Raw genomic sequence first — 25,460 nt, 5'->3', positions numbered from 1 at the left:
GATTTTTTTTTTTTTTTTTTTTTTTTTTTTTCCCCAAAAGAAACCAAAATAACTTGGCAGTAATGTGTATAAAATTTGCCTCATATTCAGCCTAGTGAATTCTTTCTCGCCAAGAGAAATGCTGGCCAATGCTAACCTGTCTGTGGACACGGTGAAAATACGGGATGGCATTATGCATGGGGAAGAGGTGAATCACTAAGGTCCTGGTTCTGCCTGACAAGCAGCCCGTGTCATGTGTAGTGTGTCACCCTGTAGACAGGTTTTTTTCCTGTGGTTAAAACAGTGTTTAAGCTTCATTGCTATTGGAGTGGGTTTTTCCTGTGTGGTGTGTGTGTTGCTTTGGTTTGGGGTTTTTTTAGTTGTTTTTTTTATGATGTGATTTTGAGCAAAATGCAGAAATTAATAGCACTTTTGCTATTTTTCAGTTTAGAATCACTGCAAGTCTTAAACTAAGATGGTTTAAGCAGCTTTTCCCCAAAAGGTTAGGATGCAGATGTGTATGCATTTTTCTTATCAAGCCTTAAATGAGGAAAAACTCCAGTGATGCTTGATACCGTTAGATTTACGTGAAGTACGCAGTTTGTTTTGTAATACGTACCTAGGTATAACCTGGAATCTTCTTTTACAGCAAAGACCAATAAAACTGGAGGCAAAGATGATGGTACCGGTTTTAAAGCAGCATTACTTTCTGGTCCACCTGGAGTTGGTAAAACTACTACAGCTTCTTTGGTTTGTAAGGTGAGTTGTTATTAACAAGTTGTTCCCAGCACCGTTTGTAATGTATCGATGCCGTATCTGGACGCAGATACAGTGTGCACCTGGATATCCCTTTAACTTACCAGGGTCTGCTCCCAGCCTAGTTTCACCTGCTGAGAACAGGGTTACAGGTGAAAATATGGATGTTTAGATACCTTTATCCGGTCTGGGGTGAGAATATAGCAAAGGGTGTCTGTATTTTCGCAGAAAGAGTGGTCAGGCATTGGAATAGGCTGCCCAGGGAGGTGGTTGAGTCACCATCCCTGGATGTGTTTAAGAGACGTTTAGATGTGGTGTTGGGGGATATGATATAGGGGAGAACTTTGTAGTGTAGGGTAGATGGTTGGACTCGATGATCCCAAGGGTCTCTTCCAACCTGGATGATTCTATGATTCTGTTTCTTTCTGTTGTATTGAGAGGAGGCATATCACAGTATGTTGAGCAACTGGAAATGATTTTCAAAAATAGTGAGCGTTTAACACTAGTTCAACAAGTCGGAGAATATTTGCACTAAATTTTGTGGGGTTTGAATTCTGGCAAGCTTTTTGAAAGTTTTGAAACAACAGACTTGGTTGTGGGTTTTATGCATCTTAACAAAGATATCTTTCCCAGACTCGTTATAAATTCAAATGCTACTTGAGGATGAGAGAAGTTGACAGGACTGTGTGTCCATTTCTAAATCTGAATTTGGAAATTAGTTTTCCCTAACTTAGCTGGAACACTGTTCCACTAACTGTGTCAGGAGAATCAGCTGGGAATTTATTAATAGTGGTGGCGTATCAAGTTACAGATTTTTTTTTTATTTTTTTTTTTCTGTTCTTCTTTGATTTGCAAGAACTTCCTTAGAATGTGATACTGCCAGCTTGGAAAGGTGGAGAACTACTGTCAGCTACCTGATCTTTGTGCTGGGAAGGAATGATTACTTACCTCAATATTTGAGTTGTATAGAGTGACTCACAATCTCCCCCCCTGCCCTTCTCCCTGCCTTAGAGCTTTGTGCCAACAAGCTGATGCCACCCCTCCCCGAAACCAGACCTGCAGAAAAGCTGGATGGTGCTGCCTTGGTCTGGCTTGTGCACTAGCATGGTCTTTTCTTGCTTCTGGTTTCCAGCCTAACTTGTTCACAGCTGCTCCAGGTCTGCAGAGTGTTTCACTGTGCCGACACAGTGGGGTGGTTGAAGCTGCAAGAGCCAAGCTGTGTGCAGGTCACTGCTGTGCCGTGGCATGCCCCCGGCAGGGGAGTTGGCTCATAAAGGAGCAGCTGGGTTAAATTCCTTCAGGGATTGACATGCAGCCCAGCCCTGTTCTGAAGTCTTAGGACTGCTGGCGCAGCCGTGTCTTTTCTAGCTATTAAATAGTTAAAAGCTTCTCTGTCCTTCACCTTTCAGAGGGATGTGGCACATTTCTTGTCCTGGCTCATTAAAGACTTTGATACGCAGCTGGAAATACCATGGAGCTTAGCCAGCCTTGGCTCCTAGTTCTGTTTGTATCCCTGGTGGCAGTTCTCTTAATCCTTCAGAACTAAATCTGTGCCACTGACTGTTTTTGATATTTTTTTTTTTTTTTTCCCCTTCTCCACCCCCGAAGTTCTCTTTTGGGCATATCTGTTCCTTGTCTGGTTATAAATATTTTTGGAGTGCAAGAGAAAACAGGTATAAGGGGAGGAAGGAATCAAAGCCACAAATTATAAGGGAAAATTATGTTATAAGACCTTTCTTCTGGAACTCTGAAATACTATTTGTAATTCTGAGTATGTGTGTGCTCTTTCACTCATCTGTGTTATCGGTTTTTTTTGTGGTTTGTGTGTTTGGACTAGGAACTGGGGTATAGCTACGTGGAGCTGAATGCCAGTGACACTCGCAGTAAGAACAGTCTAAAGGAAGTAGTTGCTGAATCACTTAACAACACCAGCATCAAAGACTTCTGTTCGGGTATGTCTGTTGTTTGAAGGAGAAAATTCTTGTGTTAAGAGTCCAGTTACAGGAGGGACAGAGCTTCCTCATTACACAACAGTATTAGGAATTTAGCTTGCTCATCACGTGGAGGGATCTGGCTCTAATAGGGATGGCTTCATTTACTAAGCTGTTTTATTTCATCTTCAGTTGTAGAATTAAATGCTGCTATTAGTAGAAGCAGTTGTTAATTTGCGCAAACTATTAAAGAACTCCGCAGTTGCTCTTCTGTTGCATGGGACTTGTTTCTTGGAAGGTGACATGAGGCTACGGTCAGCTCTGTTCTGTGAACGTAGATTGATGGGACCAAATGGTGGAGCAGGAAGTTCACCACCACCTGAGTTGACTTAGCATGGGTTTACCTAACCTGTAAAGCACTGGGTAAAACTCTAAGCAAGACCCTATTTTATTCCCATCTCATTTTCTTGTCCATATTCATTTTCAGGCACATCCTCATCAGTTAGCGGGAAGCATGTATTGATCATGGATGAAGTGGATGGTATGGCAGGCAATGAAGACAGAGGAGGGATTCAGGTGAAACTGCTATAGTTACTAGCTAATGCCATCGCTAAGAGTGCATACCAGATACAGCACTAAGTATTTCAAGCCAGTCTGCTGTTCCCAACCCATGGCCCATAGAAGGTCTCTGTAGCATACGGTTTACCTGACTTATTTTAGAAGTCTGTCCCTGTGTAAGAAGAATTATGCATTGGTAGAGGGGGGGAAAAATACTTCTGTAAAAGAAACCTGGAGTGATTAACTTGGGTGTGTGCACTTTATGTGGTTATTCCTGGACAAGTGAATTTATCCTCGGGTCTGTGCAGCTACAGGACATCTACCTGCAGTGGGAGGTTTGTAGCCTGGATGGGACAGTTGCTCCCTTCAGTAGGCAGTAACACTGAACAAACAGCGAGGCAAAGGCAGCATTGTCCTCTGTTCTCCTTAGCAGCTCCAGTTTTAGCTTCTGAAGACTTCCTGTGGTAACATACAATAGTTTGACAATAAAGGCACGCTGCAGATCTTTAGCTCAGATGCAGACATTTACATGGCAGGAATACGAAATTGAACTGACTTTCACCTTCGTTAGAGCAGGCAGAGTCTGTCCTGGTAAAGCCTAACGACGCTGAAGCCTCAGGGTTGAGCTCTTTGGGCAGGGAAGAGCTGATCTTTTTATTTCCTGCATCTTCATTGTTTATGGCAGGGTGCAGTCAGAAAGGCGTGTGCTCTCCGTGGGCACGGGGCAGGTGGAACTGAATCTAGTTCTGCAGGTGGACAGCTCTATTCTGGGCTATTGATCTTAATTGCTTCATGAAGAACGGTCTAAACGTGGTTGCTGGAAGTGGATGGACAGCAGTTTTATTGCAGCTGAGTAGCACAGCAAGTGGAAAGAGTAGGAGAGGGACTAGGTTTTCACTGTGTGGAAACATGACTACAGTGGGAAGAGTTTTATAGACTTGCATCTGTTGAGGATTGATTGAAGGCAGGGATTAATGCCGCTTGGTGTGACACTTGAATCATTCTTATTCTCAGAGTTATCTGATGGAGTTATTGTAATGTGTTTGAATCACAGGAGTTGATTGGTTTGATCAGACACACAAAGATACCCATCATCTGTATGTGTAACGATCGCAACCATCCTAAAATTCGTTCCTTGGTCCACTACTGTTTTGATCTTCGTTTTCAGAGACCTCGTCTAGAGCAGATTAAGGTAAGGTGGCTGTGGCTATACGGGCTGCACTGAATTACCATCACTAACTTCTGCCTTCACGTGGCAGAAGGTACACAGAATTGGAAACTTAAAACTTAATGGATCACCTCCGTGAGTAACTCTGCTTTTCAAAATGGGGTTTCTGCGTTTTTCATACCAAAGCCTTTCAGATTTAGAAATCTATCTTAATTATATCCAATTTTTTTTTTAATGGTCATGCAGGTTTGGGGTTTTTTTTACATCAGTGGAAAAGGATTACTTACGTTTATGAGAGAGAACTTAAATTATACATGCTTTAAAAAACTAGAAAAATACAGTAATGCTCTTTCATAGATGTGTCAATGTGGAGGGGAAAGAATTGGTAGTAATTCTCTAGTGACAGTTTCTCAATTGTGTGCATTACAGGGTGCCATGATGTCTATTGCATTTAAAGAAGGTTTAAAAATTCCACCACCTGCCATGCAAGAGATAATCCTGGCAGCAAATCAGGACATCAGACAGGTCAGTGTCAATTCAGTATCAGTGTCCATTCAGAGAGCACGGTATTTACAAGTCCTTGACTTCAGTGTAGTATTTGAACAATATTACTATTTTTATAGAGAGCGATCAGGCTGTTTTCTGCTTGAGTCTTCCATTTAAATGCTCTTAAGTTACCAACTTGTCGATTTTGGTCCTTAGGTTTTACATAATCTTAATATGTGGTGTGCAAAAGATAAATCATTGACCTATGATGAGGCTAAAACAGATGCTGGCAGAGCCAAAAAGGATATCAGACTGGTAAGTGTAAAATACTGGGTTGACTTTTACTATCATATTGTGATATAATCACTGGGCTTTATAAGCAACTTTGGAATGAAAGCGCTGATAGCCCAGACGCGGGGAGCTCTCAAATTTGCCACAAATAGTTGGAGAGCAATAAATCCAGGACTGAGTGTATATTTTGATGTACTGCTCTCTTCCGTAAGACGTAATGATGAAGCTCGTGCTTCTCAGCCCGAGTCCTCTGTTTAGGAGAAAATTCTCTTAATATCAAAGGTAAAACTCAATTCTCAAAACTGATGAAGTGTTAGGAAGGAGATACTGAACTTGTACTGGTGAGTCCAGATATTGTTGGGTACCATCACTAAAGTAATGGTGTGTCTTACAGTTTGTGTGGACCTGCAACCCACTGACTTCTTGAAATATCATTTACTTAGGGCCCTTTTGATGTTGTCCGGAAGGTTTTTGCTACAGGAGAGGAGGCTTCTCGTATGTCTCTTATAGACAAATCGGATCTGTTCTTCCATGATTATTCCCTAGCACCTCTCTTTGTCCAAGAAAACTACGTGCATGTGAAACCAGCCGCTGCTGGGTGAGTTATTCCATGCCCTAAGTTGACGTGGGCTTTTGTGTCAGGGAGTAAAACTAGACTGAAACCTGGCTGGATATTTCTGCTCTGTAATATGGTCAACTTTTGTGTTTTTCCAGAGGAAATCTGAAAAAGCACTTGGTGCTCTTGAGTAGAGCAGCTGATAGTATATGTGATGGCGATATAGTGGACAAACAGATTCGTAGCAAGCAAAACTGGAATCTTCTTCCAACACAGGTGAGTACTTAATGCTCATTTTATGTGCTTTTTGGGTGTCCAGTGTAAAAGACTGACCCCTTGAAACTGATGTTTCAGTATAATTTTGTGACCTGCGTAGTTCATACTTCACGTGGCATTCTCTGTTTTCTGCTGGCGAGTTCATGGAGCCCAGGAGCACGTGGCATGTGTCGCTTCTGACGTGCAGTTACAAGCTTACTTGGTTTTATTTATGCGCTTCCTCTCCCAGCCTCTCGCCAGGCCAGTATTTCTCCCAAAGCACAGAGGACTGAAGCATCGTCACTGTACTACTTTTAATGATACTGAAACATTGACAAGACTTGTGCTTAAAGATTCTGACTGGCATCAGAGAATGTGTTATAGACTAAGTTGGAAGGGACCTCTGGAGGTCACCTAATCCACCCCCCTTGCTTAGTGCAGCTCCAAAAAGATGAGCTGCTCAGGAACTTATCTGGCTGAGTTTGTGTAGATCCGTGGTGTTCTTTGGAAATGTCTCCTTCACTGTGTCCATCTGCTGGAGACTACAGCATGTATTTGTGTGAAGTCAGCTGTCTGTCTGACTGCACTCTAAAATGAGAAAAAATGGGAAATGAACAGGTGTTTCTTTTTTTTTTAAATGGCTTCTAAAACTCAGATAATCTCAGGGATATTTTAGAACATGCTAACAAATAGGGTGGTACAAGAGATGAAGCTGTAACCTAAAAAAGGGTTGAACAGAAACAAGCAACCAAGGAAAGAGCTCTCTTTAGAACAAGCTGTTTCCACTGCGGAACTGTATTCACCACGCACTTTCGTGCGGACAAGTAGGGGAGTGTGTCATGGTGTCAGGGAGATTAATCCGTTGTGATTTGAGTTTGGCACGTGTGTTACTTTTTCAGGCTATATATGCAAGCGTTCTCCCAGGGGAGCTGATGAGAGGTTACATGTCCCAGTTTCCTGTCTTTCCCAGCTGGCTGGGGAAATTTTCATCCACAGGCAAACACGATCGGATCATTCAAGAACTGGCAATGCACATGAGTCTCAGGTAGTACTGACATTCTTCTTCATTCGCCTTCCTCGTATCGATACGGATGTTTAGTTCTCATTGCCTGTCATTAATTCCTTGCTGTGCTGTGTACAAACTTAAGTGTATATTCTGTCAATACGTTTGTATGTTGTTGGTGACGCTTTTTTGGGACTTAATCTGGACAACAGTCAGACTGCAAACAGTTTTAGCGTAGTCAGCAGTACTGTGACTTTTTTTTTCCCCTGCAGTTGTTTCTCAGTTAGGGATGTGTTTCCCCAGAGCGTTCAGTGTTTGAACACCTTGCATCGGTTATCCCCGATGCAGGTACGGCAGAAGGAACGGCACAGTACAGCTTGCAGTTAACTCTTAAGGCAGCCGATTATCCATTTGCTGAGGGCTTTATCTACAGGCTACTTGTGCTTGGAAGTGAGCGGTGGTGGTTGTACAGATTTACTTACTGCTTTCAATTTGACACAGAACCCAGATGTGCAAGAGGACGGTAAATATGGAATATTTGCCATATTTGCGGGATGCGATCGTCCAGCCCTTGAAAGACTTTGGAGCAGATGGTGTACAAGAAGCTATAACGTTCATGGACTCTTACTGCTTGATGAAAGAAGATATTGAAAATATCATGGAAATAAGCACGTGGGGAGGCAAACCCAGTCCTTTTTCAAAGCTGGATTCCAAGGTAAAATTTACTAGTGATTTTTTTCCTTTTCTTCCATACCTTTAAAAAGAAATCCTCGACTAACAGGTGTGGTATGGATGTGCTGCTGGAAGGCTGAAGTTGGTGCAGTTGCTTTCCAGAAGCAAGGTCCTGGCTCTGAGCTCCATCACCTTCATGCTTCACGCTGCCTTTCTTACCGCTGTGCAAAGAAGGAGGGACACAACTCTATTTGTTACCATGTGGGCACTGAGTTACGAGGCTGGCCTTGTGGCTTGCGTCTTCTACAGCCCACTTAGGCTGAAATGCCAGACCTGGGGGCACTCTGCGGTGCTTCTCTGGTATCTAGCTACTCCCTTTCAGTGGGTGGGATCCTCACCTGGCACAAGGGGAGCTCGAGCTCAAGTTTCTGCTACAAACTAGGCAGGTGGGAGATCTGAACCATCATCTCCCCCATCTCAGGGTGGGTGCTCAGGGAGAGAGAAGAATCTCCTCTACTGATACCTACACTTACACTGTCAGGTGTTTACACCTGCTCTGAAGAGGCTGCTCCAGTGTGGCAGGTGTTCAGTGCTGCTGAGGGTGGCTTTGGTGTGAGTGACTTGGATTAGGTGGCAGCAGAACAGTGCTGAAATTATTGGAGGCCCAAGCAAGAAGCAGCTGGAGATGCACGGTCTGTCTGAGGATTTTATGAGACCCATCTAAAACGAGCCTTCACCACCCAGCTCTTAATTGCTTTGTGTGTCCTTTTGAGAGTGTCCTCTTCTACAAATCTTTGGTCCCATCTTCCTGAAGGACAGATGACGTGGAATCTCTAGCTGAGAGTTGGTTAGCTAACAATCTACAGTTCCTAAGCTGATACTTACAGTGTTTCCTTCCACCCTAACAAACAGGTCAAAGCAGCTTTTACACGTGCCTACAACAAAGAGGCACATCTGACTCCATATTCACTTCATTCCGTCAAAACATCTAAAAGGCAGTCGGGATCTGCGATGACCTTAGAACTGAGTGAAGACTTCAATGTGGAAGAGATCCAGTCTGATGAGGACGAGCAAGAGTCTGTTGAAAGTGATGCAATGATTAAGGTGACTTAGTTTCCTCAGTGTTCAACTATCACACTAAACTGTTTTCTTGTTTTTAGTTACCGTTCTGGGACCTGTATCATCATCTGAATGAAAAAAATTATATTTCATAGTAGATATTGAATATATCATCTCTCAACTTTTAAATTCTTAACTGGTAGTAGTGTGAAAAAGTCTAAGTTACTTCTATCCATTGCCTTCTGCTTGAATGTTGGGCCCAAATGAGACATCACTGTAAACTCATGAATAGGGCATCCAATGCCAAAATGTGGTAGTATTCTGGGTGTTTCTTTTAACACTGAATACATTTTGACTTAAGCTTTTGTCAGGTTGCAGTTGGATTTCTAACTGTCTGTATATTCTGTTTGTAGCAAAAAAAGGTGAAGTCTTCCAAGCTGCCAAAAAGAGAGAAGAATGAAGAAACGACAAAAAAGGAAGGCAAAAGAAAAGAGAAAACAAGACATTAAACAGAATAAAAATCTTGCTCTGGATGCGGCTTTGCTTTTCTAACTTCTGGCAGGAACAGGAAACCGATCCAGTGACGGAGCTGAGGAAGGAGAACCAGTGGGTTGAAACTGCTCCTCTCATAGAGGCGATGTAGCCCCTGCACCCTCTGTGCGGGGCTGGGCTTACTCCTAATGTGCTACAGCCTTACAGGTGAGACATGCCCTGGTGCAGCAAACACGATGGAAAGACGATGCTTAGTTACCTGGCATTTACGCTAAGTCTTCCTAGGACTTCATTCTTTTTTTTTTTTTTTTTTCTTTTTTATAAATCCTCTGACATCGTGGTGAACTCTGTAAATAGTACATGATGCACACCCCCCCCAAATTACGTATTTGTACATTACAGAAATTAAGCAGTGTATAAAATTACAATAAAATGTTTCACAGGAGTCTTTTAAAAATTTGGCTAAGTTCCTGGAGTGTTCTGTCTCCCCCTCTTTTCTTCCAAACTTTTGGCTTTCCTTCATGTCCAGGACGTGGCATTATTAATTTCCTACAACTTTCCTTTTGTTCAGTTAGAGAAAAGCAGTGAGGGATTTGGTTCTAAAACTTGAGGAGCCTGTGCTTTTATGAGTTGTACCTTTAATCAAAACCAGAAAGGAATACTTAAAGAGTAAGAAATGTTTAATAGAAAATAGTCATAAAAGTTCAGCACTGATCTCAAAAAAAGAGAACACTAGGAGGTTTTTGGTTTTTTTGCCACTCATGTAACACAGAATGCCCCTTGCTTTGCCTTTGGTGCAGATAAAATGCACATTTTGCTTGGTAAGAAGAATTGTCAATCAGTTTTATTACTTAAATCAAAGTACAAAATTTATCAAAAGCTAAATATTTACAGGCTATCACAAAATAGAAGTGACTTGGTGGTTGTTATTAAATCCTAGTGGGGAAAAGATGCGTGATGTAGTGATAGAGCGTTCCTTGCTGCTGGCCAGACACACGTGCAGCTCTGGAAATAGAGGCAGGCAGTTAGTCATATCCCAAGATCCGCAGACTGTGATAGCAAACTACAAGGCTTTCTCAGACTGGAAGAAAAAAATAAATTAACAAAAATAAGGTTGCTGTGGTGTATATAGTTTATAATATCACTTGTGCATTACTTTGACCTATAGCTAGCTTTTCACATAAGGTATTTGCACTAGTAAATCTGCCTTCAACTGTCAAAATTAATGGAGAACTATGTTAACTCATTTTCTGTTACCATTATTTTAACCAAACTGAAGTCTTGAATCTTAAGTGTGTGGTACAGACAGAGCAGTCGTCTTGTTCTTTGAAATATGTGTATTTCAAGCCAATACTCTGTTGCTGTTTTCCTGTGTGATATTCCTATAGTCTGTTAAACATAGAAGCTAAGATCATGTAACCTGCGTTTTAGATCTGCTCCTTGCAGCTAGCACACCCCTCTTCCTCTCTGTCTTAGATCTTTAGAAGGATTTGATGACGCTGAGAACTGGGGTTCGGGAACGTGTTCCAAACCAGAACACCTTGCAGACAGTAAACATGATTATAGAGGTAAACTGGTTTAAAGCCTGACAACTGGAGTGATTTAACAACCAGGTTAGTTGCAGTAGCAAAACCTACTGGTGTTTGCATGTCTGAGGGCAAATAGGCAATACAGCTGGGTCTCGGTTACCTGAGGCACTGACCCAGGCTGTGAGTTGGATTCTTGAACACTGCATTTCCCTTGCTGGGAAAAAAGCCCCGTGTCCTCTAGAACGAGCCCCGCTAAGTGAAAAAACACAGGCTGTAGCACGTACCTGAATTTATTGGTCCCCATCTTCTGGTTTGAGGTACTGCGTGCAGTCGTTTATTTTCTTAAGATCAACAACGTTAATCCTTTCAGAACACATTGGACATACGTTTTCGGTCTGTAACATGCTGTTTTAAAAGAAGGTTGACAGGTCAAATGATAGAATTCTAACATTTTCAGATGAGCAGCTGGGCCTGAGGCAGAAGGCATAGCGTGTGTTCTGACCTATGCTGTGTAACACATACAGGCCAGAGCAAGGGCCGCTTCTGTCTGGGTGCAGCAAAGTTTGGTTTGTTCGTTTTTAACATTTGGGAACGAACATCACAACAGGAACGCTGCTGCTGTTTGCGTGGGCATGCGGAAAATTTGGCGATTAAAACATATACAAAGGAGCTTGGGGTAGAACACGAAGTTTCTGCAGCTTCACAGTTCCTGACATCTAAACAAAGCTATCCAGTCCCAGTCTCACACAGATGATTACTGGGGACAAAAATCAATAACGCCCAGTATGCTGTGTGGTTTGTTTCGGTGACTGCTGCTGTACCTGTGTTGCTCCTGCCCCTCTATCAGGCCACCTTCTGGGAAGGAGCTGAGAACTCACACAAGCCCCCTCCCATCCATCTTTGTTACTGCTCCTGTTGGAGCCCTACATCTCCTGCTGAGATAATTATTTATCGTACACGTTGAAGAGTGATGTTCTGTGAGTACATCAGATGAAACTACCCAGTAAGGGATAGTCTTCTCTGTACCCTCCCCTTCCTGAGCTGTTACATGTTTTTAGTACCAAATTAAGCATTCTGCTGCTGAAGTATGGACAAACGTTGGAATCCTACAACAGAAAACAAATCCCAACTTACTTTCTGAATTCTGAATAGAGGGCAGGAAAGTCACAGTGTGGGCAGACTGTCCAGTCGTCTCGTAGCATGTGCCGGCCCTGCACGCAAAAAACACAAGTAAATAAAAGGCAAGTGCTGTCCTAGTCCACGGGGCATTGAGATTTGTACCCGTTACTGTGGAAAAAGTCTCAGCAACTGAGTTCTAAAGATCTTGAATTAAAAAAACCAAGCACATAACAGTGTTACTGGAGTCTGATTACTGTGTCAATTCTGTAACTAGAAAAGGAGCTCTCGGTGAGATGTGGTGTTTTCATTGTCATTCCTCTTTTAAAAAAAAAGAATATATTGAATTACAACTTTTAAAATTCTTTTGGTTTGGCAGTTCTAGAATGTCACCTGTAGATCTATGTCTAGGGGTGTATGTAAATCTACTGGGAGTTTTGGTGTTGCATACAACATTCAAAAAAAATGCCCCCAAAGCCACATCACGTGAGCCCAGGAGGTGGCATTCAGTGCTGTCCAGGCTGCGAGGGTAGTGACTGCCCTGGCATTCGCCTCCTCCAACAGAAATTATTTCCTCTGTTTTGGTGTGGTTTTACTAATTTGCTTTTGATACAGAGAATTCATATGTACCTTTTCACTACTATAAAATACAACAGCACTTTGAAGTCTATTGAGAAATTTATGTTCTAATACGACATGCAACAGTAGACTGTTTTGACACTGACTCCTAAGATATTTGAAAATGCTGCATTTCTAATGATGTTACGAATACCTGTGATGTAAATGAACTATAACCAAGACAGAGCCTAAGTAACTTGAAATACACATTAATCTCTACTTTACGTTTGGCCCATAAAGCTATATTTAAGTCTTGGGGTCTTTTTGTTAAGATAGTACGTCTAAAGTATACCAGTCATCTTATTCTGCTGAACCAATAGAGGAAATAAATAGACAATGGCTATTAATATTTTTTGTAACACTTAATTCTTTAGTTTTAATAAAGAATGCTAACTCCAACATTTGATTCCTGTTCAAGTAAATTTTGATTTTTCTGTAGCTCTAGTGTGACAAATCACTCGAACCTAGTAAAAATAAAGTGTTAATTACAGAGTAGCTAACCTTAGTATTAGGATTTTGTACTGATGCTGGGAACAAGGGGGTGCAGGGCTCTTCCCCTGGGAAATGTACCCCATCCATACCTTTTCAGGTACAATTGTATCCCAAGACAAAAAATGTTAGAACTTCTCATTTCTGTAAGACTCAGCAATATAAAATGCTGAGGTCAGTGGCTGAACCATTACTTAACCCTGCATGTGTCTAAAAATTCTGTTAAATTCTAGGCATTCCCCTAGTTATTTTTATTTTTGAAGTGGTGGGAATTTTTAATTTTATTTAAAGTCTTGGCAGCCCGGAGTTTTTGGGAGGAGACAAGCTCCTGTGCGTGGAAGAGAGGGGCGCTTCCAGCTCTGCCATTATTGCTCTGAGCCCTGGAGCACCTGAGCAGAGGGCTGGGAAGGCACCAGCAGCACAATCCTGTCTGTGCCTTCTCCCAAGTGCAGCAGCTGCACCAAACGCTGCTGTGGGTGGCAATTACGGACGCTCTATGATAGTTAAAGACAACAAGAATGGTTTTTACCAATTTGGTAACAGCCTGGAAAAAAAACCCCAACAAACCAACCCACAGAACCATCTAGCTTAAATCTACCAGAATCTTGAAGAGCAAACCAAAGATGTTCAGATGAACTTATTTTCAGAAGAAAAGAAAAGCTTTGTGTTGATTCTGACACTGCAGAAAGCATGGGAGACACTCACAGTTGCAATACAGTACGGGAGATTGTTTTTACAGCCAGGACACAGAAGTTCGCACTCTGGGAGCTGGAACGCACAATAGGGACAGGCTGTTGTTGGCTCCTCTGCCTCTGTTGTGTCTGGACGTCTAGAAGAAGTAAGATACATATGTGAAGAAAAACCTCAAGTGCTTTGAACTTGAACAAAGATGTTTTACAATGCCTTTGCTATTTAGCAAGTTTTTTTTCTGTGAGTTACCTGCGTAGCTTCCAATTGCTTTTTTATATTCTACCAGATAATTCCTTTTAACTATCAACCAAGCTTCATCACAATTTTGTAAACTCAGAAATAGGTTATTTTTCCGTCTAATTAGAAACAATACAACCTTTCTAAAAGTATTAACAGATCATAATACTTTTCAATCTTTCAAAGCTCATGATCTGTATGTATAGAATATAAAGCTATGATTTCTCTGGTTCGGTGTTTTTCTGTGACAGGAGTGACCACAAAGAATTGAAGCAACAAGACATAAAATTGGCATCCGGGTAGGACTGTACAGCTTCTAACTCTGCCTTTTGCAGGCTTGTTTTCACCCAAGTGTGGGTCAGAATGATGGTCCTCATCCAGCCATCACAGCACCTATGGAGAGGGGGGAGACTTTTTTTCAGATTTCTTGCGTGACCTTAACATTTAATCTTCCGTGGAACATTTAAAGGTGAAGAGCTTAGATTCGCTTTTAGCATACTTTCGAGTGAAGAGGATGCATCTTGTCTCATGTTTAACCTAGTAACCTTGGAGACAATTAGATGGCTTCCTGAGTTATTTCAGTATGTAGCCTAATTTCTCAGTTTATCGGCCTAGGCACCTACGTTTCCCTTGCAAGGGCCTGTTCCTTTGTCTCAAGAAATCTGAGGTATGAACAAACACGCTAGATTAGGAATGCATGAACATGGCTTTCAACAGTGATGTCATATTTTAGAAGCTTCTGGAATGTTCTAGAAATATTAATAAGCAGACAATAGATAAGAACTTTGCAGGACTTAAAAAAAAAAGCGGTTAAAAGATACTAAACAGAACAGGATAAACAGTTGCCACAGTACACATCTGCGGTAACCTACTGCTGTTCTGCATGCTCATAAAATATAAGGGAAAAACAATGCAATGTCACAGCTTGTATGTAATATTCAGAGTGAAACAGGCCTGAGCCAGCTGCATAGAATTCTGGAAGAACTTTTGAGACCCAGTGTCAAGAAAATACAAGGTTGGGGGGAAGTCAAAGCAAGGCCTAGCGGAAAGAAGGTTCTACATACATGATGGTGGACTATGAACTGCTGTTGCTTAGGATCTTGCAATTATAATCTGTGCTATGAAAACAACAGTTTTCCTTTAAAAACATCAAAGCAAATCAAGTAGGCTGGAATGGCAACTCATTCTGCTACTTCATCAATCCATGGGTTGCCTGCATCTTAAATACAGCATGTAGTTTTGGTCCTGCCTCCTCCAAAAAACTTGTGAGTTTCAGATGAAGTCCTGAGGGATCATTATCCATAAAAGAACAGCTATGTAAAGGGAGACACTTCAGGTCCTGAAAAGATATGACTGATAGAAGGGAAATAAGAAACAATAAAGGGCTATAAAATCACAAGTGACACACAAAAGGCTAGATCTCTCCAAGAGGAAAACGACAAGGCATTGCACTAGCTAGGGAGCAGGCTTCACATAGTGCAACTGCTTCTCACAGGAGTCAGCTCCTGCTAAAAATTTACATGGCTTCAAGTAGAGAGACTGCATAAGCTCATGGAGAACTGAGAGGCTTAATAAATACCTAAAGCACCCACAGGGGCTCAGCAAGCCCCTGAGCCTCAAAAAGGTTAAAGCCTATTAGAAGAAATAAGAAAAGCATTATATATGCTTGCCCTGCTCTTACATGCTCACCTACGTGTCCTCCTTTGGCAGACAATACTGTCTGGGGTCTGTCAAAACAGAACTTCAGATAAGGAAGAAAACGTCAAGAATTAATCTTCTTTTTTTGCCCTTCCATTCTTTTTTTTCCCTACTTTAGCCATTTACTCAGTAGCCTAAATCACAGAAGAGGAGGATGCTGCTGATGCTGTAGTAGCGAACAAGTTTACATGCACATTCCTAACTAGAGAAGAACTAAAGCTGAGGCTGCACTCACGTCTGTATGGACGAGATGGAAAATGCTACTCCTGGTTAGGAAGCGTTTTACGTGCACATTGCAGTTAAGGTTTTATCACATCTAACGGAACAGAAGAGCCTTCAGTTTTCAAAGAAGGGGGGAAATGGTTCTTAGCCTTCCAGATTTGAGATGGTGAAATAATAAGAAAATGGGATAAAGCCCATAGGCTTTATGAGCAAAAATAACATTACAAATAAAGCCTTGATATTGTGTACATTTGAAAGTACAGATTAACAGTGCTCACCTGACCATTGCTTCAATTTTCTTTTTGTATTTAAGATCTATTTTATTACGATACTCGGGTCTCATCAACATCGCAGCAAAGCTGAAGGCTGAGTTCTTCAATCCTGCTCTATGACACTCGATTACAGTTGAAGTCAAAATTGGCACAATGTCTGTAAGAGAATGAAACCATGTCATCAAATATTTATTCACCAATATTAACGTTGAAAACTTTTGAGCTATATTTTGAGCTAGAAAGGTACTGATGAAAAATGACAGTATTTTTCTTCTTTCTCATGATACACAGTTGCACAACTTGTGCAATTCCTGTAACCCTATACAAGAAAATCATGGTTCTACCTCTCACTACCTTGCATTTCTGAAGCTCAGCACGGCAGCAGGAATGTTTTGATTCTAACCATTTCTCCCAAACCCAGTCAGCACCATTTAGAGTCTACATTTTAGTCTACATTTTCCATGTACCCAAAAAGTATTTTCAAAGAAAGATTGATTAAAATTTTGTGATAAAGTCACAGAACCAATCAGTTCATTGCATACGATCCCGAGACTGTGTGTGTGGTTCAGGCACCTCAGTTCTGCAATTCTGGTGGGTGAGGGCAGATGGAGCTGCTGGTGAGGAACCCATCCCGGAGGCCGTGTATCAAAGCGCTATCCTGCAGAGGATGGCAGAGCACGTTCTGTATTTACATTTTGTCTTGTGCCCCATAGGATCATTGGAGGAGAATGTACCCTCTAATGGAATGATTATTGAATTGTCCTGTAGAGCACAGCACTTACGTGATGGGAACTTGCTGATGTTGTTGGCTACCCGTATAAGCATACGTGCTCCCTTCATGTGATCACCACGTCTGACATGAGTCTGGAATACAACAAACATCAAATTAATTGGAACCTTTAGAGAGTAATTCCTGCAGCCTGCTCTTGGCGTTCATCCTTCTGGGAGCTGCATGCCCATGGCTCTCTCACAAAACTGAGCAGAGGTGTGTAATGCACGAGAGAACGGACCAGAGACTTGATTGCGGCTCTTTCCCAGAACAGTCCTTCTGGCCTTCAGCCCACCATCTGTCTGCTCTTGCCTCACGGCAGGTAGGGAGGGACAGCAGAAGCTGGCTGTGGGCTGAATGGACACCCTGATGGGCCAGGGGTTAACTACAAGAAATCACTTGAGCCCCCCTGCTTAATTTCATTTACAGAAAAGCAGCAATCTGCTTACGAATAATAATAACAACAACAACAATAATAATAATGCATAATAGTACTAGCAGCATAACATATTTGTAAGCATGAATGCAAAAGAAATACAGGAAGCCAGATGTAGGTTTTTTAATTATTCAGTATTTAAAAATAATATGCTAATCAAAGAGGCAGAAACAACCAAAAGGTATGGATTGTCCTTGTTAGCATGCACTTGGATTCTCAGATACAACTTATATGACAAAGTAATTTATGTATAGAGATCATCCATATATACAGGTCAATAAATCACAGACTGTGCGATTCATGCATAAATTTAGTTTCTCAATTTATTACCTTCACTAAAATATAGCTGTGTAGAATCATAAGGTTTGTAGCCATCTCAGAAGGAATTTTAATCTTCTGGGTCTTTAGCTCTGAATACATACTGAAAAGAACATCATGTGCATTTCGGTAGTTTCCTTAAAAACAAACACTGAACAGTGAATTTAATTTTTCATAACAATTTCTTTACTAATGACATATATGGAAGCTGAACAGGAAGTTATGTTGATTCTTAGAGCAAAACATTTGCATGACAATTTCTTTGGAAAGTCACAAGCAGTTGCTTGTCACAGTACCCCGCACAGTATCAGCCAGGGAGTTAAATAAGGAAAAAAAAAATCACACCTGGAGAAGTCATCTAAACAGTAGCAAAATACACGTGTGGATGACAATTTCATATAATGAAGTTTTAAAAATGGAAGATGCTGTAGCCAATATATTGCTTCCACAATAAAGAGAAAGGAGCACTTAGAGATGTCACCTCTTTTTGTTCTTCAATGTCAAATATTCAAAAGCTGTTCTTTAAATATTAATTTAACATACTTTTACTTTAGCATTTGCTTTGGCAACTCCTTGCCTCTGCAACAAAACAAATCCAAAGCCTTTTGGAGAGATAATTAAAATCTGGATGTTAATTCATTAGATTATACCGCTTCAAGGTTACTATCAAGGATTGTCCAGAAACCACAGAATTTCATTAAATTTTCAACATAGCTGAAAACAGACAGTGCTTAATATGGTTAGTCTGCTCTTAGCTAGTTGTTTGTTCTTGCTTTGGTTTAGATTGTTTTGGTTTTGTCTTTTTTTTCATTAATAGAGTATAAGGAAGTCATACTCTTTGCAGTTGGGGGCATTTAAAGAAAATTTCAGATTCAGTTATGTCAGCAAACCTTTTTCTTCCAGCTCTCTCTATTCGTCTATCAGTAAACATTTTTACTCTAGAGAGTATTTGCTATGCATTGTTACACACTATAATGCAATCAACCAGTGAAATTTGTGTGAGGCAGCTAAATATCAATCCAGAACTAGTTGCTGGAAAACATTTATTTTTCATGCTTGTCATACTGACTCTCAGTATAATAGGATCAGTCTTCAAATCATGTGCTCACATAAAAACAACTTAAAGGAAAATTGCGCACAAAATGGCATACACAAAGGAAGATACCAAACAGTTTGACTTTTAAGGAAAGACTAAACTATATTGGTGTAAACTTCAGAATCAAGCTCACTGAAATCCCTGAAGGGGGATGTCCCCTGAAGGGACACAATCTAAAACTGTGCCTCTGCAGAGGAAACGGTTACTGTGAGATTGGTGATTTTAATGAGAAAAATATTGTGCTTATCATTACACTGTTGCAGAACACATCTATACTATTAGGGAATATGAAACACAGTAGGCGATACTGCATTTTAAATATAAGTTTTCAGATTCAAAGAAGCTAGTAAAAAATTAAACCCTTGAGCCTTTACATTTCCTGCATATATAATTAGCACAAATGCAAGGCCAAGTGCTGAGTCCTGCACTTGGGTCACAACAACCCCATGCAGCGCTGCAGTCTTGGGGAAGAGTGGCTGGAGAGCTGGCGGGCAGAAAAGGACCTGGGGGTGCTGGTCGACTGTTGGCTGAACATGAGCCAGCAGTGTGCCCAGGTGGCCAAGAAGGCCAACAGCATCCTGGCCTGTATCAGGAACAGTGTGGCCAGCAGGAGTAGGGAAGTGATCGTCCCCCTGTACTGGGCACCGGTGAGGCCCCACCTCGAGTGCCGTGTCCAGTTTTGGGCCCCTCACTACAGGAAAGACATTAAGGTACTGGAGTGTGTCCAGAGAAGGGCAACGAAGCTGGTGAGGGGTCTGGAGCTCAAGTCTTATGAGGAGAGGCTGAGGGAGCTGGGGGTGTTCAACCTGGAGAAAAGGAGGCTGAGGGGGGACCTTCTTGCTCTCTACAACTACCTGAAAGGAGGTTGTAGCGAGGTGGGGGTCGGTCTCTTCTCCCAAGTAATAGGCGATAGGACAAGAGGAAGCAGCCTCAAGTTGCACCAGGGGAGGTTCAGATTGGATATTAGGAAAAATTTCTTCACGGAAAGGGTTGTCAAACATTGGAACAGGCTTCCCAGGGAAGTGGTTGGAGTCACCACTGGACCACTACTGGAGGTATTTTAAAGACGGGTAGATGTGGTGCTGAGGGACACGGTTCAGTGGTGGACTTGGCAGTGTTAGGTTTATGGTTGGACTCTACGATCTTAAAGGTCTTTTCCAACCTAAACAATTGTATGATTCTATGATTGTTCACTGCTACAATGAATTGGGAGATCATGTTGGCCAAGGGTTTAAGCGATTTTCCACTCTGTAGCCCAGTGCTGAGGAGCAGTCCATAAATGTTAATTTGCCTGGGCTGTTACCGAGGCTACTATTTTTCCTTTACAGATATTCTTCTTTAACTTACTTGAAATGAATAGCAAGCAGTGTTATGGTAGGGCTGTTGCCATGGCTACAGAGGAGCGCAAATAATGGAGGTAATAGCTATTTCGCTTTTAGCCCTGTCCCTTCTTATCACATTTTTCTGTTTCTAACTTCCACTACCTATTACAAGGGTAAACAAGGCTTAAGTAATCAGATATCTCTCTGATCCTTCAACAGAAATCATCTCCTGTGCACACCTCCCACCGAAAAAAAACATGTGCAAAGACCAAAGGAGCAGTATCCAAGTCAGAAACTGCATGTAGAAACTGCGATTCTAAGACCTGTGATATACAAAAAAGTAAAGTTGCAGGCAATCTTAATCACTCTGTTTACTAGAACGTAATAAGGAATGCAGATATTTCCCACAATTTTCTTTTTTCCAATATTTAATATAGAGGTATGAGTCCCAACTTTTTCACAAAAGCTACTTCAAATTCAAAATTAAACCTGAATATAATTAAAAGAACAGATACATGTCTTTTCTAAGTATAATCCTATATAGATAATGGTACTCTAAATACTGCAAGGATGTAGTGTTGGAGATGCTGTCATATCAGGGAAAACAGACTTACCTGAACACTGCTCCTCCCTGGCAATTATTATGGCAGTTCTGGCAGCTTCTCTGTATTGCTTTAGTGCCATGTATAGTCGGAATAGGTACTTGGCATCCTTAATTAAATAACAGAAAAGCAATTAATACTGAATACATACTGCTGTATTCCCTTTCTTTACTTGCCCATCTCACTGCCACATTCTTCAAAGAAAGGGGACATCAGCTGGCTTGTTTCGTGAAGAGCTCTTTGCATCAACACGCTTTGGCTATGCCGCCTTCCCCTGCATTAGGACAGTCCGATAAACACCCACGTCAGGGACCCCGACTGGGTTGTGGCAGTTCGATGCCAAGCCCTGTCAATATGGACAGAGAAAGCTGCAGGCCATTGGGCACACAGAGAGTTGTACAAGTGGAAACCCACAACTTCAGGTGTGTAGGCATTTATGGTGTCAGAAAAGAACCAAAGGACTCCTTTTAGAAATCAAAATTTTGCTAGAAATTTTTAAATTGTGTTATGGATCTAGATGCAAACATTGCTTAGTGTGGATAAGGATGACAAAATCTGGCCAATAAAGAGTGTGTTGTTCTGGGACCAGACGGCAGACACCCAAGACAACTAAAAAATTGAAAATTAAGGGGACAATCAGCTAACAAAATGCATACAATCTATAATTTGCTACACTAAATACTTTCAACATATTACACAATTCAACAAGGGCAAATGTAGCAAAGGGTTCATCCAAGAACTTGCAATCCAACAGCAGGAGAATTAGTGAAATAACTTAAAACCAAAACTTTAAATTAAGAAGACGGCAGTATTGAAGAAAACAAACAAGTTCTACTTTTGTAAAGTGTACTCAAATTTCTAGCAGACTAGTAAAAAAAAAAAAGAAATCAACAAGAGAAACAATAATTAATCTTTCACAAGGATGAGAAAAAAGAGGTCATTCCTAAAAATATTGCTAAAATGGAAAATAAAATGACCTTGCTTATGATGAAAGGGAACTAATAAGTGAAAAAAGCACCTGGGCTAGGAGCTAGTGCCACTGCTTTATGTCTTTAGCAGTGATTTCTAAAGTGGGATCAACAAAAAGTAAAGTCCATACATGATAATCTGTAACTAGTAAATCAAGATTAAATTAAAATGAAATATTGTATATAATGGTATGGTTCCAACTTAAATATACAAATCAGAAAAAAAAAAAAAAGATACTGGTAGCTTTATAGACAGCTTACCAAAACCCAATCCAACTAATTCTGCAATATTAGTAGTAAAAATAAACACTTACAATGTGCATTCTCTGTTAAAATAGTATAAAATGTCATTAGAAAGAATTGTATTAATCAACGTTGTGCTGTTCTCTGGAATACTGCGTGGGGTTTGTATGCAAGTCTCAAACAAACAAAAAAAAAAAGCAGAAATTCAAAGGAACAGAAAAATGATATAAAGACATTTCCTTATAAAGAAGATGACTGCAAAAATTAACTCCCTACTTGAGAGGCAAGGATAAAAAAGGACAAAAAATCACAGAAATAAAAGTGAGAGAGAAAGACTGGCATACAGAAAGAAAAAAGGCAAGTCAAATTCTTCCTTTTAACTCACAATATAAAGAAAATATTAAGTGACAAAAAGTAATTACTTTTAAACTAATGAAGGAGCAGAATTTTAAGTAACGCACAATCAAAAGGTCAAACACCGTAAGAACCATACTTAACAATAATGAAATAGTTATCTGCATAATAAAGTAACTACAACTACTTATATTAATGGATATTATTTATCCACTGTAAAACTGCCTTAAAAAGGAGTGTTTTACCCCTGAGTGGGGTAAAACAAAAATTATTATGCATGGCAGTTACGGTGCAATTCTTCCCAACTTCTGACAGCTCCTGATGAGCACAGATGGCCGTTCCACTGATGACAGCAGAAGGCTGCACTTCTTCCCCAACCAGGCTGCTTCTCCTTTTAATCCTGCCCCAGCACAGACCAGTGGTCTTATATGGTATTTGCCATGTCCCTAATTATATTTTACTTAAATAATATATTTAAATGACTTACATAGCAGCCATATGTAGACAAAATATAAAAGTAGAAAGCATTTATGAAAAACTAGGCTCATGTTTTACTTTCGTATTCTTATGTTCAGTCAGCCATTTTAAAAGCAAAAATTGCAGAAAGGAATTTTCAACTGACAACACATTTCATAAGGTCTTTGGAAAAATTTATTATCACAATGTAACTGATCTTATTAGATAGCCATGATTTTAATTCAGTTTTGCTTTTTGAAACACATGTACTTAGAAAATAGGCACACAGAATGCAGCAGAATCTTGCTAGGTAATGCTCCCTGAAAAATTACTATAGAACACACATGACAAATTAAGAATCTTTACATGTTAGAGTTAACAAATACGATAGTTGATATAACACATTTAAGAAATAGTTCATAATTAGTCAGACAATAGTGTAGAAAAATTTCGGTAAGCGTAACAATTTTGATAATATGGTACTTCATTAAAATCCCACATAATTGTTGGCTGCAAAAGATTTAAAGCAACCAGGCTGCTGCGAGTGATGATCTGAAGATCAACGCTGAAAGGATTAGCAAGTTTCTGCTGCAGGGCTACTTTAAGTTCACTCTTACTTTCAAGCTTTACAAAAATAACACCACATAAAAGCAGCTCTCTAAAACCAACCCCATTTGCTTGATAATTTCAAAAATGCTATCTCTGTAACATAAGGATAAAGATGAACTGGTTTTTAAGTAGATTTTAAAAACAATTATGTATGATTTGATAAAGTAAAATTTTGTTACTCACTGAGAGAGACTATGGCAGATTGGATTAAAGCATTCAGAAGAACAAGAGAGAGCTTTTAGACAAGGAAAACAAAGCTCTACACTGAAGTTCAAAACAAGGTTAATTATGGCAATTACAGCATTCACAAAATTCCCAAGTGTTTTCCAAGATCTTCAGAATCTCTTCACTACAGAGATCATAATGTGATTCCCTCTTCCAGTCCCATGCAGACAGCTAAACTGCTGCTCTTAGAAAAGAGACTGGATGCTACATTTTCTGTCCACCCAACTTCCAGCACAAATATGAAATTACTTTTGCTTACACTGATGCTGCACAGACTTCTCATCTAATGCCTCAACAGCTTCATTCTCTTCTGGTCTCTTGCAGCTGAATTTCGTTTGTTTCACTATGTTTTGCTTCTCTCATAGTTTTATTAATATTCCCATTTCAAATTACAGGTAAATAATAAAAGGTAAATAATAAAGAGATAATATTAGGGCTGAAATAAACTTACTGCACCAAGCCCATGTCATCTCCATCATTACCAAACCCTACTCCCCTCAGTGAGGCAGAACTTATTCTTCCATATGTATCATTTTGCACCTGAACATATTTGCTGTGAGTTTGTATGAGACCTTAAATTCATTGACTAAGGAATTAACTGCAGACTGCAATGTCCGCACCTGAAGTCTGGCTTTCACAGCAGAAAAACATGGGTGCAGCACCATTTAGCTGACCCTCAACCTCTGCTGTAACAGGCAGTAAAACTTGAAGTGGCTCAGCCACTTAGTTCCATGAACTCAAGCTCAAATATGACTGAAGGTACCACAAGCTCTGTGGACATCAAAGCCAAAAATGGACTGCAAAGCCTGCTTCTCTATAGCTTGAACTCAGAGAAACCAGAGAGCCCATCAGCAGTCACTCTGCAAGAGAGCTCTTTGTCACCTTAACCTGAAATGCTGCTGTTCTGATGTCTAACATAATATTTACAGTGGACATTTTTAATCTGTCCTGGAAAAAAAATCACACCAAGGGAATATGGTCAAAATCTACTTCTTGTATTGTATATATAGCACAGATCTAATCTATGTTCTGCTTAATTTGTGAACAATTCTCTTCTTTTATTACCAAACCTATGGCAACTAATACATAAAAATCTGTCAGTGAGTATCTTCCAACTCCCAAATTGGTATATACAAGAGAGAAAAAGATGAAATAGTCCACCACTCTGCCAAAAGCCTTTTAGTACACCCAGCAAATAGCTTGCTTTTAACAAAGGAGCAGGAAACCCAGAAGAAAGGGTAATGGTCCTTTCTAAATTTTAGTAATTGATCACATGACATTAAAAGAAGCCTCATAACACAGAGCACCTCTTATCTCACAAAGCACCTCCTAAGAGTATAAAAGAAAAAAATGTAATGTTCTAAGGATCCAAAGAAGATTTTCTATTTCAATGATGAGTGAAAACATAAAAATCCACAGTATTTTATTCTCCTATTGTTAATCAAACTTCCACCAAACTTGGTAGGAAGGTCTGTCACCAAAAATCTTCAAACGTGCTTCCTGTTTAATTAATTTTTCTATCATAGTTTAAATATATAATTTTATTCTCCAACACAGAACAGAAACTGTGTTTTAGTTTACAGAACTACAGCCTATATCTGCACATGACACTGAATCTATGAATAATCAATTCAAACTTTAAACTAAATACTTCTACATAATAAGAAATCAAAAAAGAAAGATTTCTTTTTTTAAAAAATAAGGTTTAACTGTGATAACGGACATCCACATGAAGTTGCACGTTTCCAAATGATCTCAGTGGTAAATATTTGAGTTGCTTTGGGCTAAGCTAGTTTTGAAAACATGGTCATTAATCACTTCAGAAGTCAACAGGGAGCTGGTAATTTTGAAAATCTATGCACAACTGTTTATGTCTAATGTTGGTGTTTGAATAACGTAAGGAACTAATGTAGCCTGATATCTTTTTGTCCTTCATCTCCTATTTACTACCTTACTTCCAGTGCAACAGCTAGACCAACTCCCTG

At 40.2% G+C, this 25,460-nt stretch overlaps 2 protein-coding genes across 2 annotated transcripts in view; one reads left to right on the top strand and one right to left on the bottom strand.

The window, feature by feature from the left end:
* RFC1 (replication factor C subunit 1) overlaps positions 1-9,238 on the top strand; it is a 39,882-nt gene extending 30,644 nt beyond the window's left edge. The window contains exons 14-25 of the mRNA XM_074155195.1: positions 629-738; positions 2,573-2,687; positions 3,154-3,242; positions 4,279-4,416; positions 4,822-4,917; positions 5,095-5,193; positions 5,613-5,767; positions 5,884-6,001; positions 6,880-7,025; positions 7,485-7,698; positions 8,568-8,759; positions 9,128-9,238. Coding sequence (XP_074011296.1) covers positions 629-738; positions 2,573-2,687; positions 3,154-3,242; positions 4,279-4,416; positions 4,822-4,917; positions 5,095-5,193; positions 5,613-5,767; positions 5,884-6,001; positions 6,880-7,025; positions 7,485-7,698; positions 8,568-8,759; positions 9,128-9,223 — 1,568 coding nt within the window. The 3' untranslated portion in view covers positions 9,224-9,238. The remainder of the gene's footprint in view (positions 1-628; positions 739-2,572; positions 2,688-3,153; positions 3,243-4,278; positions 4,417-4,821; positions 4,918-5,094; positions 5,194-5,612; positions 5,768-5,883; positions 6,002-6,879; positions 7,026-7,484; positions 7,699-8,567; positions 8,760-9,127) is intronic.
* A 1,781-nt stretch (positions 9,239-11,019) lies between these two features.
* The window catches only part of WDR19 (WD repeat domain 19), a 47,625-nt gene continuing 33,184 nt past the window's right edge, over positions 11,020-25,460 (bottom strand). The window contains exons 30-36 of the mRNA XM_074155000.1: positions 20,633-20,729; positions 17,613-17,737; positions 16,860-16,941; positions 16,084-16,234; positions 13,664-13,787; positions 11,870-11,946; positions 11,020-11,140 (exon numbers count right to left, since the gene is read on the bottom strand). Of these exons, the coding sequence (XP_074011101.1) occupies positions 11,026-11,140; positions 11,870-11,946; positions 13,664-13,787; positions 16,084-16,234; positions 16,860-16,941; positions 17,613-17,737; positions 20,633-20,729 (771 nt within the window). The 3' untranslated portion in view covers positions 11,020-11,025. The remainder of the gene's footprint in view (positions 11,141-11,869; positions 11,947-13,663; positions 13,788-16,083; positions 16,235-16,859; positions 16,942-17,612; positions 17,738-20,632; positions 20,730-25,460) is intronic.

This window comes from Numenius arquata, chromosome 10 (genome assembly GCF_964106895.1).
Source record: "Numenius arquata chromosome 10, bNumArq3.hap1.1, whole genome shotgun sequence".
NCBI lineage: Eukaryota > Metazoa > Chordata > Aves > Charadriiformes > Scolopacidae > Numenius > Numenius arquata.
The sequence above is the reverse complement of the archived record's forward strand: the minus strand, read 5'-3'. Positions and strand labels throughout refer to the sequence as shown.